Source organism: Phascolarctos cinereus, unplaced genomic scaffold (assembly GCF_003287225.1).
Source record: "Phascolarctos cinereus isolate Bilbo 61053 unplaced genomic scaffold, phaCin_HiC Scaffold_726;HRSCAF=1367, whole genome shotgun sequence".
In the NCBI taxonomy this organism is placed as follows: Eukaryota; Metazoa; Chordata; class Mammalia; order Diprotodontia; family Phascolarctidae; genus Phascolarctos; species Phascolarctos cinereus.
Window position 1 is genome coordinate 261770998 of NW_027556098.1, and position 18961 is coordinate 261789958.

Below are 18961 nucleotides of genomic sequence, written 5' to 3' on the forward strand. Positions count from 1 at the left end.
GCTTAACACAGTTCTTGGCACATGGTAGGCAGTTAATAAATGTTTTCCCCCTTCTTTATTCTCTTGATAACATCCTTATTCTCCAACATCTGCTAAGGGTCAAAATTCTCCTCTTCCAGCTCAGATTCCTTTTCCACCTCCATTGCAGACTCTTTTTTGTTTCCTTTAGGAACTTCATTGTCCTAAACACCTTGGAGTATAGAAGAAGATATATTCTTTGGGGGAAAATGTGGTGAAAATTAAGGAAAAGTTAAAGGAGAATAATCTCCAGGCCCAGACACTGGTTTCAGGTTGACTCTATTTTTCATACTAGTTGATGTTGTCAGACTTTTTTTTTTTAACTACCTGAGTGTTTACACATTGACTCTAAACTCTATCTAAAATTTTTACAGCCAATCATCACCTCTTAATAATGTGACAACCTCACCCAATTTCCTTTCCTTAGTTTCAACAGCTCTGCATGCATATCCATCACCCCTTCTTTGCTCTATCATTTTGGTTTACATGCTAATTGTTGTACTTTTCCTTTCCTTACTAAACTTGCCTTGTCTTGCCAGCAGCCTTCTGCTTTTCCTTCCTGAGTCTTCCTTGTCAGGTTCTATCTAATTCTCCTTGATCCTTTTGAAGCTTCTTCATTTTGTGCTTCTCTCAATCTGAAACCAGTATCTGGGCCTGAAAATTATTCTAACTTTTCCTTAATTTCTACTAAATGTCTCCCCAAATTGAGCCTCTAGCTTTCTTCACTAGTTCAAAACCCTCCATATCCTCTACAGGTTTTCATCCTCTTTCTATTTGACTTTTTTCCTCTTTTACTTCTCCTACAACCTTTGTCCATGGAAGCCAGGGGTACCAAAGCTTCCCCTGGGGTGCCAAAACTTTGAGTATACTTACAGTGCTCATATTCTTTCAGCAACCAGAAATAAGTGAACTTTCAACCTAGTTAGGAAGAATAGTTAGCAAATATAGGAAACTTCCTTCCCCTAGTGGCTGAACCCCAGGAGTAGTTGCATCTTTGTCTAGCCTGCCTCCCTCTTCCGCTGTAATCCTACCGTGATTCTTCTGAGTTGTCCTGGGATCTCAGTCTTTCCTCTAATGGGGACTTGCACCTTAGGGTATCTTTCCCTCACCCCACCCTTAGTTTATCCTCAAAAGTTGATGTGAGGAAATGTTCATGAGGCTTGCTCTGGACATCAACATTGCTTGTATTTTGTGTTTATGTGCCATTTATTGCTTGTATTTGGTATTTATTTATGTGCCATCTTCATAAATATTGTCTCTGTCATAAACACTTTCATGACATCCAGTAAGCTTAAACTTGCAAAGTATAATGAAACTCTAAAATTTATAGTGTTTTTGCTTTGGCCAGCAGTTGAAACGCTTCAAAGTACTACTGACTACACATTGGCAAATATCTTTTCCAAAGGCAGTACCATCAGCAACAGCAATCAGTTAATCAAATGAAAACCCGCAAGGACGGACTTTCTTGGAAGGCACACATTTGTCCGGTCAAGTGTGTGTTCTTTAAAATTTACAGAGATTATGTTTAAACCAGTTGCCTGATTTTAATCCATTTTCTTTTCTACATTGGGGGAGAGCGTTGAAAGAAGGTAAAAATTATTTATGTAAAAAGATACCACTGATTTTATTTCCTCCAACGATTCTTTGCGGCCTAAGGATGTTTGTGTTTTTTATCACTTTATCCCAACTCAGTTATTGCCCTTTTTGATGTGAATCATCAATACTGCTGTCAAGTTAGGACACCATTACCAAGAGATCACCGAGTCTTTTAGTTTGGATGAGCCTCCTTCAAAGAACATTGTGACTGAGGGATCCCAATGGGAGCTTTAGCATTCTGGGTTGTTTTTGTCACAATCTCCTGATTACGGGTAGGCAGGTGACAGCATTTATTAAGCTCTAGGGATACAAATAAAGTTTAAAAAAAAAAGGCCCTGCCCTCAAGCTGCTTATATTCTAATGGGGGAATGCGAACCTTAAAAGAGAGCTAAAAAGCTGGGGTTTGGGGGAAGGAGGAAAGGGGGTGGAGAGAGGGTTCATAAGAGATTGAAAAAGAGGGCATGATGGCAAAGTCCAGAGAGTCAGAAGCACAGCTGAGAGGGAAATGAAGCATAGCTGGCCTAGGCTTATCCCCCAAATGGAGGCCTCAGAGGAAACTTACCAATGGGAGATTCTGGCATGGCATAAGAATGTTCAGGTTCAGAAGACCCCTCAGGCACTGAGAGAAATTGTAGGGCAATAAGGCAGATGAATCATGGTGATGAAGTCTGGAGAGAGTCAGAAGCACAACTGGGAGGGGACTCTTCTCATGTAGGGCTGTGTGGGCAACTAGCATTACAGAATCAAGTGAGTCTTAAAGATAGAAGGTGTCTTAGAGGTCGCTTAGTTCAATGTTTAACTCAATAGGAATCCCCTCTGTAGAGTCCCCCACTAATGGTATCCAATTTCTGCTTGAAGTCTTTTGGTTAGAGAGATTCCACCTTGTCTCTCAAATTAGCCCATTTTACTTTGGTACAAATGTGTCCTCACTAGGAATGGGCTTAGATGGGCTTTGGGTAGACTCAGAGTCCATGCCTGTCATCTGTGGACAGCTCTGGAGCTTTGGTTTGGGTAAATAATGTGTATCTGAGGCCAACAGGGAATTCTAAAAAGTGAATTAGGGAAAAAGAACCTGTATGTTCTAATATGTTTGTAGCAGCTCTCTTTGTGGTAGCAAAGAACTGGAAAGTGAGGGGATGCCCATCAACTGGGGAATGGCTGAACAAGCCGTGATATATGATTGTGATGGAATACTACTGTGCTATAAAGAAATGAGGAGCTTGATGATCTTAGAAAAACATGGATAGACTTGCACAAAATAATGAAGACGAAACAAGCAGAACCAAAAGAACATCAAATATAGTCACAGCAATATTGTTTTAAGAATGGCTTTGAGCAAGTAAGTTATTTTGACTATTAAAAACACCCAAATTAACCATAAAGGACCTATGAAGAAAAATGCTATCTGCATCCAGAGAAAGAACTGATAAATAGAAGTATATATAGAGTAGTTTTATACACACACACACACACACACACACACACACACACGTGTGTGTGTGTGTGTGTTTGTATACCTATTTGTGTCTAATGGCAACCAGCAGGATGGGGTAGGGGGAGGGGACAGGGAAGAAAAAAAGAGAAAAAATTTTACGTGATAATTTTTTGTATTTTTGAAAGGAATAGCAAGTTGTGTGTGCATAGTTAGATTTGCAGTTTCATGTGCAATAATTTTTTTTTGTACTATGTTGTGGAAATGCTTGTTTTATTCCACAAATTAAAAATTAAAAAATTTTTAACAAGTGAATTCTTGATCCAGGTCTGTTCTGGTGGTATGACATATGGCACCAAGTGGAGGCAGGATGGCAGCAATGGCAAATGGCAGAGATATGGGGCAAGACAATGTTGGTCTCTGAGAGCTGACTCCATTTCTGCTTGCTGCCATTGTGGTTGTATTGCTTTTATGTGGACACTGACCCTCCTCTGACTTTCACTCTCTCCTCTTCCCATTCCTCTGAACAAAACTAGCTGGCTGAGCCTGTGAACCTCCTTGCATTACCATAGGATTTGTTAGTGGAAGGATTTAAGTATCCAGCTGTGGGAAAATACATACCACCAGTGTGGAGTCACCTGCTGATGAGGATTATATCTCCGGGAGAGAGGGATAATTATAGGCAGGGCTAATAGCCCACTAGCTCTCATGACTGCAGGTTGGTTTAATGGCTTGGCGGAGAAACAATATGAGGGAATTGGGGCTATTTAGGAGCGGTGACTTAGTATAGAGTTTGGATTTGCAACCATTGCCAATAGTGGTATCTGGTTTCTTTCCTTTACTACCCTTTCTTTGGGAGTGTGGTCCCCTGTGGGTTCTTTCCATTGAATTAGAACCACTTGGCATAAGTATGGCATTAGGGTGAGTCCTGTATGTGTGTACCTTAGGGAGAATGAGGGTCTCTGGTAAGTTCGAACTCATATTTTATGTCTGTGGGTCATAGGAATAGACTGGATGAAAGACAGGAGTCAGTTACTATGATTCCAAATTTCCATGTGAAGAAAGATCATTTCCAAGCTGAGTTTTATAATTTGTTATCTGGGATGCAGGATGCAGAGGGGAGGGCACTGATTTGGGAGTAAGACTCAGGTTCCAGTCCTTGCTCCATTAGTTGTGAGATCTTGGACAGACACCTTTCTCCCTCTGAACATTTTCTTATCTGTAAAGTGAGGGAGTTTGATCACAACACACATACCCATACACAGACACACACATACACACACACAAACACAAAATCTCCTTAATTACGCAGTTGTGTAAGTTGCTGACTTCTGTAGATTCTCTGCTGCCACTTCTCACTAACTTTCTATCTTATCTTCAAATAACTTACTACATTTATACTTGGTAAATTGGTTTCTTAGTACATTGGTTTTCTAATTGACTTTTCATTTTTATTTCTTACGTTTACATCTACAAATGTGACAATAGAACTAAACTAAAGAGAAATGGGGACCACTAATCTGTACAAAAGGATCCCTGTGAGTCACATATTGACTTAGTTTAAAAATGTAATATTATATGTCTTATTGCATTTTTTATTTATTTTGTTAAATGTTTCCCAATTACATTTGAATCTGGTCCAGGTGCTTGGGCTGGAAGGCATGTATTTGATGCCTCTGATCTTGTCCAATCTCTTTATTTTAGAGAGGAGGAAACTGAGCCCCTGAGAAATGAGCCTGACATCACATGGGCAGAAAGTAGCATAGCTAAGATCTGAACTTGGCTTTTCTGAGTCCAGATCTGGTGTTCTTTCTATTCATACTGCAAGAGTAAACAAGAATAATCCCTGTAATCTTTGCATGTTATCTTCTGGAAGTGACATGATTTTTAATATGTGATACCCACATGCCAATTATTCTTTGAGTGACAGTTTTCTACATTGGGCACAGTGACTACATACACGTAACATGCCAACTCTTCAGAGGTTTTGGAAAGGAAGATGAGTATGAAGTAATTTGTTCTTTATGCCCTTGACAAAATAGATTTATGGTTTCTTTTTTATTTTTGTAGCTCCCCCTCCCCCTTTTAATTCATTCAAATGTTTTCTGGAGCAAAACAATCTCTTCTTTTTTGTTTGTTTGTTTTTTAGGCAATTGGGGTTAAGTGACTTGCCCAGGGTCACACAGCTCGTGTCAAGTGTTTGGTCTGAGTCCGGATTTAAACTCAGGTCCTCCTGACTTCAGGGCCAGTGCTCTATCCACTGCACCACTTAGCTGCCCCCAAAACAATCTCTTATTGATAGAAGTTAGTACCTTCTTTGAAAAGGCTATAGGGCTGTTGGTTGGGTAGAGAGGAAGCAGAAACTGGATTAGGTAGATGTTTGAACTTGAAAAAAGTCTTTAGTTAGAGTGCTGGACTTAGAGTGCTGAGTTTGAATCCTACCTCAGAAACTTAATAGGTGTGATCCTGGGCAAGTCACTTCACTTCTGTCTGCCTCATCTGTAAAATGGGGATGGGATATAGTAACTATTGCCCTGGATTCTTTTGAGAATCAAGTAAGATAACATATGTAGAATACTTTGGAAAGCTTTTAAATGCTCTATAAATGCTAGCTATTCTTATTATCTATTGTTAGCAAATTAAGTCTTATCATTGGCCATGGGATTGACATTGAAGATTCACCGACTGTTATTGGAATAGCTTTTAAAGGGCAGATTATATCTATTTTCAAGTTAAAAAGGACGAAAGCTCCTCTGTGATGATACAAATGAATTCTGCCCTTTTCTCTTCTTCTTCATTGCTTTCTCCCTCCAAAATTGTCAAATGGGGAGCTTCTTTAGAAATCTTAACTTTAAATATAAAGTACCTTCTGAGTACATTCATCTGAACACTGCTGGACATTGCAGGTTCCTATGATTCTGTTTTATTTAGCAAAATGGTTGCTTTTTTAGAAAAAATCTGAATCAATAAAATGCCACAGTGGTTTAAAAACTGCAAGTGTACTCATAATGTTTGCAACATTGAATTTATTTGCTTTGGAAAATGCAAATGAAATAGTTGAATTTATCAAGGAGAAGCTTTACGAGAAAGTGCTTGCCTAGCTCCCCTTCTCCAAGGGGTTGTTCTGGAAAGCTGACAAATTGGCATGTAACTGACTCTTCCAGTTAGATGCTCTTGAGGTTGGATTAAACTGAAAGTCAAGTTTGATACTTCCTGTTGATGCTGGAATCTTGGACAAGGCTTTGCTTTTTGTGGTCATGGCTTTTCACAGGAATATGGCAGTGTGACTTTAAAATGCCCAGGGTGGATCCTTACCTGACAGCATGCCTGTTGCATAGATTTGGGACTGTTTTGCCCCCTCATTGTTTGATGTTCTTTTTTCTCAGGGCAAACAATAGCTGCAGAATTCTCTGTTTTGTAATTGGCAGTGAGTGATGAAGTTCCTGATTCATAGTGTTTCAGTCTTGCTTTCCCCATCTCTGTTCTTTAGGGAGTCAGTAGCCCCTGTCTGAGAAAGTGACTCCAAGCTTGACATGGACAGAGGCATTATTGCCCTCTTCCAACAAATCGAATACAATTGGGCCACTATAAAAGAAACTTCAAGCAAATGTGCCATTTAAAAACCTTACATAATCATAGCAGGTTTGGGTTTCCTACTTTCAAGCTTTCTTACCTCTTTGACTATCATAGGATCTGAAGAAAGGCATAGAATTTCAGGGGGAGAATCTGCTGGGTATACGACAATAAGGCTATTCATTCATGGCTCCTCTTCTATTAGCTCTCGCAGTATCTACATCACTCCTAGGCTCTGGCTTTGCTAAAAGAATCTATTTAAACTCAACCCAACTCGCAAACTTAACTGATCCAGGAATTACTCAATACAAGTAGGCAGCTACTGTAGCTTTTTTTTGATAAGGAGGTTTAATACAATGGCCTTTACAGTTCTTAAATGACTCCACTTTTTTCTATCTTTGCAATGTGGTGCTTTTCTGACCTTTTGTTCTTAGTAAAATTCCTGCATAGTTCTGTGTTATTTTTTAAAAGTATACACAAACACAACATTAACTCCCTACCCTGTGGAGTAAAAGTTTTAACTCCTGTAGATCAAGTGGAAGTGGAATTTATGCCTCCTGATGGATATTTACACAGCTGATTTAAGTGTACAGCAGAGTCTCTGGACAATATTAAATCTAAATAGAAACCTTCTTTTGGGAGGTATTGCTGATAGAATGAATAAGAGGATTGACACCGACCTAACTTTCTAGTGCTATTTATGAGTTCTGCTCATCTAACGAAATGAACAATTTATGGTAGTTTACCTAAGATTTCAGTGAACCTGGTCAGGAAAAGTGAGAATCACTGTGTGAGTGAGAATCGTTGGGTGGCAGGAGATGAATACAAAGAACTAATCACTATGTGCATCTACCTTCCTCACTCTCTCATGCCTCAACTAGATTGAGATCCCAAGTGGCTTGATGACCCCAGCTGCCTAGTCAGCAGAACCTTCTGATACAGAATTCTGAACAGCAAATCCAGGAGGATCTGGCCTTGTTTCTGTACCTTAGAATTGTGGTTCTTTGGGTTGCAGGCACCTTGAGGAGGAGGCAATGGCCTTGCTTCAAGAGATATTTCTCATTAAATGACTTTGTAAAATAAATAAACATCTTCTGCAGACTGATGTTACTGTTTTTAAATATACATATAGTTTTTTGAGCTTATTAACAATAATATAATAATAATAATAATAATAATAATAATAATAATAATGTAATAGTGGTAGCTAGCATTTATATGGGGCAGCTAGGTGGCAGGATAGAGTGCCAGGCCTGAAGTCAGGGAAGACTCATCTTCCTGAGTTCAAATCTGGCATCAGATACTTACTAGCTGTATGACCCTGGGCAAGTCACTTCACTCTGTTTGCCTCAGTTCCTCATCTGTAAAATGAGCTGGAATAGATGACAAACCACTCTAGTATCTTTGCCAAGAAAACCCCAAATAGGGTCACAAAGAGTCAGACATAACTGAAACAACTGAACAAAACATTTATATAGCATTTTAAGCTTTGTAAAGTGCTTTGTATATGTTATCTTATTTGATCCTCATTACTAACCTATGCTATTATTATCACAATTTTCAGATGAGGCTGAGACATCACACAACTAGAAAGTGTCTGAGGCAATATTTGAACCTGAATCTTCATGATTAAGGAAATATAAATTTATTTAATACCATTCTTAAATGCATGACAGCTTTTTTTCTCTCATACATTTTCTGGACCAGTGGATACCAATAAGTGTGTTTACCATCAAGGTCATCAAGATTTTTTTTGTTGGAAAAGGGTACTCAAAAATATAATTGGATAGAGCACTGGCCCTGAAGTCAGGAGGACTTGAGTTCAAATCCAGACTCAGACCAAACACTTGACACTTACTAGCTGTGTGACCCTGGGCAAGTCGCTTAACCCCAATTGCCTAAAAATATATATATGTAATTGGTACTATAGTTCAGATTGTCCCTACAATCATCTCTGCCTCTTCAGTCTCTCCCCATCTACTGGTTCCTTCCATATTGCCTATAAAAACACCCATGTCTTCTCCATCCTTAAAAAACTCTCACTAGACTCTATCACTCCATGTCTCTTCTTTCTCAGTAAGACTCTAGGAAAAAGTTGTCTACAATCATTGCCTATATTTCTCTTCATACTGACTCACTTCTCAATCCTTTGTAATCTAGCTTCAGAACTAATCATTCAACTGACATTGCTCTCTCCAAAATTACTATTGATCCTTTAGCTGACAAATCTAGTGTCCTTTTCCCAATTCTTATAATTTCTGAACTCTCTGCAGCCTTTGCCACTGTTAACCACCTTCTCCTCCTGGATGCTCTCTCTTCACTCGGTTTTCATGATACTGCTGTCTCCTGACATGGTACTGCTCCCTTCTTCTATGTATCTGACCTCTGGATCATCATTGATATTACATTACCTAAGTGTTGGTGTTCTCCAAGGCTCTGCCCTGTGCCCTCTTCTCCTAGGTGACTTTATCAGCTCCCAAAGATTTACTTCTCATCTCTATACACATGACTCTCAGATCCATATATCCTGCCCTAGTCTTTCTTCTGAGCTCCAGGAACACATACCAGTATCTGTTGGATATTGCAAACTGGATATCCTGTAGACATCTCAAACTCAACAAATCTAAAACAGAACTTATTACATCCCTCCTCCCACCCCCAAAATCTATTCCTTTTTAATGAACTTCCCTATTACTATCCGGAACACTACTATCCTCCCAGTTTCCCAGGTTTATAACCTTGGTAATATCATCTTCCTTACTCTCTATCACCCTACTTGTTTCCATATCTTTCTTATTCCTTCATGACATTTCTTGACTCTGTCTCCTTCTCTCCAGTCACATGACCATTCATTCAAACCCTCATCACCTCTCACTTAGGTCTTCCTAATCCAGGTGTGTCCATGTCACTATCCTTAGTACCTCTAGGCATAAATACAAACTTCTTTATTTTGCTTTTAAAGTTCTTCCCAACTTAACTTTTCAGTCTGATTACACAGTCTTGCCTCCCTTCTGGACCACTAGGTGGTCCAGCCAGTGGGCTTTGTTAGTGTTCTCCTACACAGTCCATCTCTGGTCTCAGTACCTTTGTACTGGCTGTCTTTCATATCTGAAATGAACTCCCTCCTCACCTCTGCCTCTGAGAAGGCCAGATTTTTGTTAATACTCAGGTCAAGCACCATCTTCTACATGAGGCCTTTTCTGATTCACCTCCCCACCCCTTTGCCCCTTCCTAGCTCCTTCTGCTTCTCTACCAGTGCTGTTTTATCTGTTGGATAAATACCTATAGGTGAATATGCACATCTCACTTAATAAAATGGAAGGTCCTCCAGGGTGGGGGCTATTTTACTTTTGTCTTTGTATCTTCATTTTTAAGTTGTATATTTGTCATGTACCATTTAGAGAAACATGTAAAGCAGACTCTCTGGAAACTATGTGATATAAAATGCATTCTATTTCTATACCTTTTATTTCCCTGGGAAAATCAGCTCTTTAGCTCATTAAGGCAGGTGGACTGCCTTCAACAAAAACAGGAAGTAAATGGTTAAGAACACTCTGTATGTTTGTGGCAGTCCGCCTGCCTGAGGTGTGTAGCCTGTCTACAAATCACACCTCCCAACTGGCTTGGCAGACTTCTGGTGGAAGGTGCTGGTACTTTTTGTCGGTTTTGTATTATTTCCTTTTTGGAACAAATCCAACCATGAAATGATCCTGTGAACTTGCTTATTAGTAGTAATTACAGTTCTGTCTCCTTTTGTTTTCAGGAATGCACTCCAGAAAATCTTGAATTGAAGAAGAAGGTTTTTTCTCAGTTAGACCTTATTGTTGATGATAAAGTCATCTTAAGCAGCTCCAGTTCCTGCCTTTTGCCTTCAAAGATGTTTATGGGTTTGAAGCATGTAAAACAATGCATTGTGGCTCATCCTGTGAGTACCTAAGCATATGTTTTGATTTTTTCCTTCATTATTTTTTCTGTGAATTTTCTTACCAATCCACTAAGATTTTTCTAAGAACTACTCTTATATCCTACCAAATAAAATAGGTATGAGTGCAATGTTTATATTGTAATAGGATTTATATATAATTGCCACAAATTTACCTGTTGCTTATGCCTAAATAATTATTCAGATTATTCCAAAACAGTTTTCAAATTAATTAATAATAATGCATATGCAGGAATCATTATGCTCAAATTTTCTCTTCTTTTTATTAAATTCTACAAACATCATGCTAAAGTTGTGAAAGAGGCAGCTTGGTGGTGTAGTGGATAGAGTGCTGGGCTTGGAATCAGGAAGACTCATCTTCAGGAGTTCAAATCTGGCCTCAGACACACATTAATTGTGTTACCCTGGGCAAGTCACTTAACCCTGTTTTCTTCAGTTCCTCATCTGTAAGATGAGCTGAAGAAGGAAATGGCAGGCCACTTTAGTATCTTTGCCAAGAAAACTCCCAAAAAGGGTCATGAAGAGTCATACATGACTGAAAATGACTAAACAACAAAAAATATAGTAAAAGACTCTGTTTGGCTCTGGGGATGTTAAGATAAAAAATGACAAGTCTCTTCCCTCAAGTAGTTTGTTTTCTATTGGAGGATGGGATGGGACATGTGCACAAGTGAACAGATAATGTACAGAGAACAGAAAAAAGATCCAGATACAGTACTGTAGGAAATTTCAAAGAGAGAAAATACTTTTAGTTAGGCAGATTGGGCAAGAAATCACAGCTGGAAATGAACTGGACCTTGAAGAATGGATAAGGTATTTAGACTCAGGAAATAGTGAAAGCAAGACTAAAAGAATAGGAACAAGTGTATATAGGTGCGATAGTGAAGAGACAAATCAGTTACTCAATAGAGTAGAAGGTTCAGAGTGGATGGTGGTAGGATCATAGGGTTTGAAATTGAAAGGGAGCTTAAAGATCATCTAATTTAACTCTCTCATTTTAAAGAGGAAGAAACTAAGACCCACCCAGAGAGGTGTGTTGATTTGTCCCAAATCACGCAAATATGTATGTAGTTAGTAGCTGAGCCAGCATTAGAACCCAGGTCTTAAGACTCTGAATCCAGTGCTCCTTTTATTGCATACTAATGAATAGTGGGAAGTAAGGCTGAATAATTAGGTTGAGGTGAGATCATGGTAGTTGTTAACTCCAGGGAGAGGAGTTTGGGCGTGATGCATTAGGCATTTGGGGCTGCTGAAAGCTCTGAAGATATTATAAAAGCACTATTTTAGGAAGATGAGCCTTGAAAATGGCACACAGGCTGGCTAAGAGAGACTTGAAGTAGACAAGCCAGGTAGCTGAAGCTATGGTGGTAATCTGGGCATGAAGTGATAAGTATCTGGACTGGGTAATGGAGTGAGAGGAGGGGGTGAATTATAGAGAAATTTCTAAGGAGGAGTTGATAGAAATTCATGCTGATTCTACCATGTTGAAGAGGTTCAGGGTCCGATGACTACAAGCCCTTTGTGTTTTTTGAAGGCTAGCCTATCCAAGTAGGTTGGGACTCATAATCAGTAGGTTAGCCACCTGGTGATAAATTGTTGAGCCGTAACAAACCATGAAACCAACAAAAGTGCAAGAGTTGTATACTCTTTCCTTCTACTTCTACAGTGATGGGGCAGAGTGGTGGAAAAATGTGAAAAACCCGTTTTTAGACTATCTATAAACATTGCTGTCAATACTTTAAATCTGAGACCTTTATCCAGAGACCAGTGACCAATGAATAGGCCTGCCATTGAATTAATGGAATCATAATCAGTTTAAGCATTCTTACCATAAGCTAAGTAAAAATACAAAAGAAAGTTGTGGCTAAATGGAAGGATGGGTCATGGTTTCTTCATGGAGAAATAAATGAAGGAATTGACAGAGCTTTACTGTGCTTACAAAGACAAGAAGAAATATGATATTTGGTGCACTCAGGTTAAACATTTGGAAAAAAAGACCACCATGGAATTATTTGTAACCTGTATGTTACCATCTGTTCAAGAAATAGAGCAATTCCATGAATAACTCAATAATAGCCTTCAAATTAAATTGTCATATACTTTAATACTTGTGTCTTCTCTGCAAAAATGGATATGGGGAAGACAACAAAAATTATATTGGAAAACATGATTTAGGTGAGAGGCCAAAGACTTGTTGACTACATAGAAAGCTCAAGCCTATGTATTATGAATGCTTTCTTCAAGAAGAGAGTTGAGAGATGCTGGAAATGGTAAACACCAAGTAAAATCACACATGAAAATTGAAACTGATTATTTTCTAAGAAAAGAAAACCTAGTTACTAATAGAGTCATTTCTGAATCATAAGTTTGTCAGACCATCAACTTGTTAAAGATAAAAATTAGTGCCAAAGTAGAAAAAAGAATAAAAATGGAAAGGTATAATATGTAATGTGATCTATTTAAACAGCTGTGGATTCTGAAAGAAGGAAACATGGATAAAAAAAAAAGACATTGTTACAGGTCCTCATCATTTCCTAAGGAACTTTAACCAACATAATCAATTACCACAATGAAGAGATAAGAGAGCTTTGAAAACCCCTTTAATCTAGTGACCCCTTGATCTCCCTTTCAAGAAAACAACATGGCAATTAAGTACAACACTGGTTTAGACGATGGTGGAAGGTTATGGTCAGTACCAACTCATAACACATCAAGAAAAGGTGGGGAAAAAATAAGAAGAAAGATGAGAGATCCAACTAATCTAGATTAGGCCAAATATACTTAGGAATGACACTGAAGGGAGGATGATGGAAAGATTAAAAAAAATGGCAAAGACTTGCCAAGATTTCTACAACAAATTCTTTTTTTCTGTCAATGACAGTTTGTCTGCTATATTTGGACACTAATGATACAGTCCTTAATATATTGCACAAGAAAGAAGAAATGTCAAGAAATTGACCTTCACAAAGGAAACAAAGATGAGGAAAGCATCAAGATCACACCAAGTCCACCTGGGGGGGGGTCAGTGCTGAAGATGATGTAGTTTTGAGGGTGTGGAGGGATTGGCTGTCAGGATTGTTGAAAGAGAACACCAAACACTTTGAAAAAAACTCTAAAACATTATTATTTTAAAAAAAGGCAACTGAGGAAATAGTAATAATCCATGATCCACATACTTATTTTCTTTCCTCTATAAAATCTTTATGAAAATAATTTTCACATACATATTAACATTTTTGAAACACCTTTGAGAGGGAACAAATAAGCTTTTGTAAAATATTTTACAGCAAACTACATCTTTACTATCATAACTGAATGAAAGGTAGGATGAATGTTAAGCTCTCCTGTGTTTGTTGTTTCTTGACTATACAAAAAAAGTATTAGATAGAGGAAAATATTGCCTTTAATGCTTTCTTCCAACAAGATATCTGATACATAATTAAATCATATGGGTCTTTGCAAAATATAATAAGATAATTTTGTTTAGCAATCTTTTGATTATTACTTTCAAGCAAGGGATAAAACATATGTATACTTGCCAGACATGTTTGCCATGGTCCTTGAGGATGTTCAATGCAAAATCCAAATGAAAGAGGGATTCCCTATAGATAAGAGGTTCTTAATCTTTTGTGTGTCACAGATACCATTAGCAGCGTGTTGAAGCCTATAGACCTGTTCTCAGAATAATGTTTTTAAATGCATAAAATAAAATGCAGAGAATTACAAAAGGATTATGATTATGTTGAAATGCATTTATCAAAATATTAACAAAACAAATTTATGGACTCCAAATGAAGAGCTCTTTCTATAGATGGTGGTTCCCTTCAAATGCTTCTGTCTGCAAATGACATTATTCCAATTTTATTAATCCCTGGAACATAGGTCAAAAGAGTTTAGCTTTTGGAAAACTAAGATGGTGAAGAATGGCTATTATTTAGATTATAATATGCAGATCCAAAATAGGATGCTTCATCAGTCAGTATATAGATATCACAGATGGGCGATGAATTATATCTAAAATTGAATAGGACAGCAATAAGTTAGATTTGGGAAATTGTGTGTTGTTTTAGATAACCCCTAGCTCTTCCCTGAAACAAAGATCTATATTTTTATTTTATTTTATATTTTTATTGATAGCTTTTGTTTTTACATAACCTTTATTCTTGAATATATCCCTCTACCTGTTGTAACCAGCAAATCATCTCTCATGACAAAGACTAAAAACCAAGAAGTTCAGCAAAACTAAGCACTTAATCAGCTAAGTCTGTGTAGTGTTTCATATCCATAGTCCTCTAGCTCAGGAAAGAATGGAGTAAAGTTAATTTTTTTGTTTCTACTCCAGGGCCAAGCTTGATCATTATAATTATCTAGCTTTCAATGTTGTTTGTATCATTTCATAGAAATCTTACCAGACTTCTCTGAAGTCTCCTCTTTATTATTTCTTACGGTGCAGGAACATTCCATTATATCTGAATACCAAAATTTGTTTAGCTTTTCTCCAATCAAAGGGCATTTGTTTTGAGGTTTTTGCTACTCTTTCCCCCCCCCCCAATACTGCTATGAATATTTTGGTAAGACTCATCTTTTTAATACCAGTTTTATTCTGGTGATGCTGGATGACTGCGAAAAATGGAATATCACAGTTTCTGAGGAATTAAAATTGCAGGCCATCCAAAGGGTACTGAGAAGACATATGAGGTGGGTATGAATGGGCTGCATTATTATCAACCAAGAATTACGCAGGAGAAATGGTGAAAAGGATATCATCAGAAAAATGATTTCCCAGAAAAGGAAGTAGACTGACCAAGCAAGAATGAATAATGGACATAACTTCTGTGAACTTCATTGTTTCCACAAAATGTTAAGAGATCTAGAGTAGGGCCCACAGTGATTGGGTGGCCCTACTGGAAAGGATTTATGAGAGGCTATGGATGAGAGTTAAATAGGATGAAAAGGAATAGATAAATTGTGATTTGTTCTGTCTGAGGGAAACTTTCTATTGATTGATGGAAAATTGGGTCATGGATCCATGGAAATGTTGAAGGAAGTATGTGAGGGTCAACTCTGGGCTTTTTTTGAGTTTAATTTGAAAAGGAAATAGTTCCACTTAGTCTTTTTCTATACATATAAATGTGCCAATGAACCTAGTGTCTGTATTTTTAAATAAAACATTTTGTGCTTATGCCTTAATTAGTACCCATATTCCAAAGTAAAAGCTGTTGTTTATGATTCAGTGGCTATCTCAGAGATGTGAGTATAAAGCAAAGAGATTGGTTTTGCCCACACAAGGATAGCATCAACCCATAGTTCCATCTTATAGCTTGATAAATTCCAAGGGGCATTCTAACTATTCTTCCAAGAATAGCCTGAAAGGATGTCCCAGGAACATCTCTTTCCATTGGAATTCAGTGCTCTTGAAAGGTGGCCAAAATTGTTAATATCCAAAGACGTCTGGAACCACTCATCCAGTAATTAGATTGTTATCATTCACTATGCTTCCATTCTAGATGTAAATTGGTGACCTCACATCTGAAAACTTCCAGTTCCAAAAATTCTGTCAGCTCATTTTCAAATCTGTGTGAGGTCATATGATTAATTAGAAGTGTTAGACATTTTCCGGACAGGTTAGTTTATAAGCCTTCTACTTTATCACATTTTCTCTTTTACCTACCCACTTCCTTCTCCCATTGAAATGGAGCCAAATTTCAATGATCTGTGTTAATGGTACAGGGATAGCCAACAGCGGCAATTGAATCTGTGGTTAATTCAGGAGCTCATTTTAACAATTATTTCAGTCTCTTTCCCAAATTCTTTAAAAAATGAATTTTTATCAATATCTTTTTGTTTTTATATCACCTATATTTCCCATTGTATTCTTTCTTATCCCCCTCCCAGAAAGCTATCCCTTAAAACAAAGAATAAAAAAAGGAGAAAAAAAATACTTTGGTGAAACTAACCAACATATTGAAAAAAGTCTGACATATGCAATATTCTACCCCTATAGTCTCCCACCTCTAAGTGTGCAGAAATGCTTTTTCATATCTTTTCTTTGAGGTCAATCTTGGATTCTATTTTTTTTTAAATCATGGTTAGTATCAACTAACAAAAATTACTCCAACCTACTTTTCCTATCTTATTTCATAGATCTTCTCCTCAAGTCTACAGACTTGTATAATCCAGCCAAATTCAGTATTGTTTAAATTTGTCCCATACACACCTCCCTTCATTCTACTGTTTTTTTCTACTTGGGTTCCCCTTTGTATTCTTCTCCCCTTTTCATCTCTGGATGTTGACACCCTACCTATCTTTGAAGACCCAGCTTAAACACCACCTTAATTTTATTGTTGTTCAGTTGTTTTCAGTTATGTATTACTCTTTGTGACCCCATTTGGGGTTTTCTTGGCAGAGATACTGGAGTGGTTTACCATTTCCTTCTCCAGCTCATTTTACAGGTGAGGAAACCAAGGCAAAAAGGGTTAAGTGACTTGCCCAGGGTCACAGGGCTAGTAAGTGTCTGAGACTGGATGAGTCTTCCTGACTCCAGGTCCTGTACTTCACTGTTCATGTAGCTATAACACAACTAGATTGTAAATCCCTTGAAAGCAATGACAGTCTTATTTATCTTTGTAATAAGACAAGCACTCTAGCAACTAACCTAGTTAAACCACACATAGAAGGCACTGAAAAAGTGTTGAATGAATGGATTTCTTCTCTTCCTTTTCCCATCTCTCTGGTAAGACTGCAGGATGATCAGGGAAATGACTAAAAGGCAAATCTCACGTAGGTACTAAAGGTAAAGCCTCAATAATCCAATCAAAACTGAACAAGTTGGTCCTGAATAGTCAAGAATTGGCTGACTATACTCTTTTTGAGGAAGTACAGTAATTTGTGCCTATCCCTTCTAGACCCAGATGGTAAAGCTCAGGTAAATCAGCTAACACCCTATTCCTTTTACCAGACTTGAATCATCTGTGATTTTTGTGCACAGACACGGAAATAGATTTAAGTGAAAAGAAAAATCCCACAACCAAATGCAGAAAAGCAGAAATAGTAAATGCATCCTTTTCAGATCATAATGCAATAAAAATTACATTCAATAATGGACAATGGAAACAGAGATTAAAAATTAATTGGAAATTTAAAAATCCAATCCTAAAAAACAAGTGGGTTAAAGAACAAATCATAGAAACAATAGATAATTTCATCAAAGAAAATGACAATAGTGAGACAACATACCAAAATTTATGGGATGTAGCCAAAGCAGTATTTAGAGGAAATTTTATATCTCTGATTGCTTATCAGTAAAATAGAGAAAAAGCAGATCAATGAATTGGGCATGCAAGTAAAAAAAACTAGAAAAAGAACAAATTAAAAATGCCTAATTAAACACTAAATTGGAAATCCTGAAAATCAAAGGAGACATTAATAAAATTGAAAGTAAGAAAACCATTGAATTAATAAACAAAACTAGAAGCTGGTTTTATGAGAAAAAACAGTACAATAGATAAATGATTGGTTAATTTGATTTAAAAAAAGGAAAAGGAAAGAAGAAAACCAAATTACTAGTATCAAAGATGAAAGGTGTGAATTCACCACAAATGGAGGAAATTAAGACAATTGTTAGGAGCTATTTTGCCCAATTATATGCCAAGAAATTTGACAGTCTAAATGAATTGGATAAATATCTAAAAAAATATAAATTACCCAGATTAACAGAAGAAGAAGAAGAAATAAAAAACTTAAATAACCCAATATTAGAAAAAGAAATTGAACAAGCCATCAATAAACTTGCTAAGACAAAGTCTCCAGCACTAGATGGATTCACAAGTGAAATTCTCCCAAACATTTAAGGAACAATTAATCCCAATACTATACAAACTATTTGGAAAAATAGATAGAGCCCTACCAAATTTCTTTTATACCACAAATATGGTGTGATACCCAAACTAGGAAGAGCCAAAACAGAGAAAGAAAATTGTAGACCAATTTTCCTAATAAATATTGAGGCAAAAATTTTTAAAAATACAAAGAGATTACAGCAATTTATGATAGGATAATACACTATGACCAGGTAGATTTATACCAGGGATGCAGGGTTGGTCCAATATTAGGAAAACTGTTGACATAATTGACCATATCAGTAACAAAACCACAGAAATTATATGATTATCTCAATAGATACAGAAAAAAAACTTGTGACAAAATACGGTACCCATTCCTGTTAAAAACACTAGACTTAGGAATAAATGAAGCTTACCTTAAAATGATAAGTAATATTTATCCAAAACCATCAGCAAGCATTATCTGTAATGGGGATAAACTGGAAACCTGCCCAATACATTCAGGGTCAGAGGTGAAACAAGAATGCCCTTTATCACCTCTAGTATTTAATACTGTAC

The 18961-nt window shown here is 37.2% G+C and overlaps 1 protein-coding gene across 1 annotated transcript in view; it reads left to right on the plus strand.

The window, feature by feature from the left end:
* CRYL1 (crystallin lambda 1) overlaps window positions 1-18961 on the plus strand; it is a 179095-nt gene that overhangs the window by 91144 nt on the left and 68990 nt on the right. Inside the window, 1 exon segment of the mRNA XM_020968784.2 lies at window positions 10383-10544. Within this exon segment, the coding sequence (XP_020824443.1) occupies window positions 10383-10544 (162 nt within the window).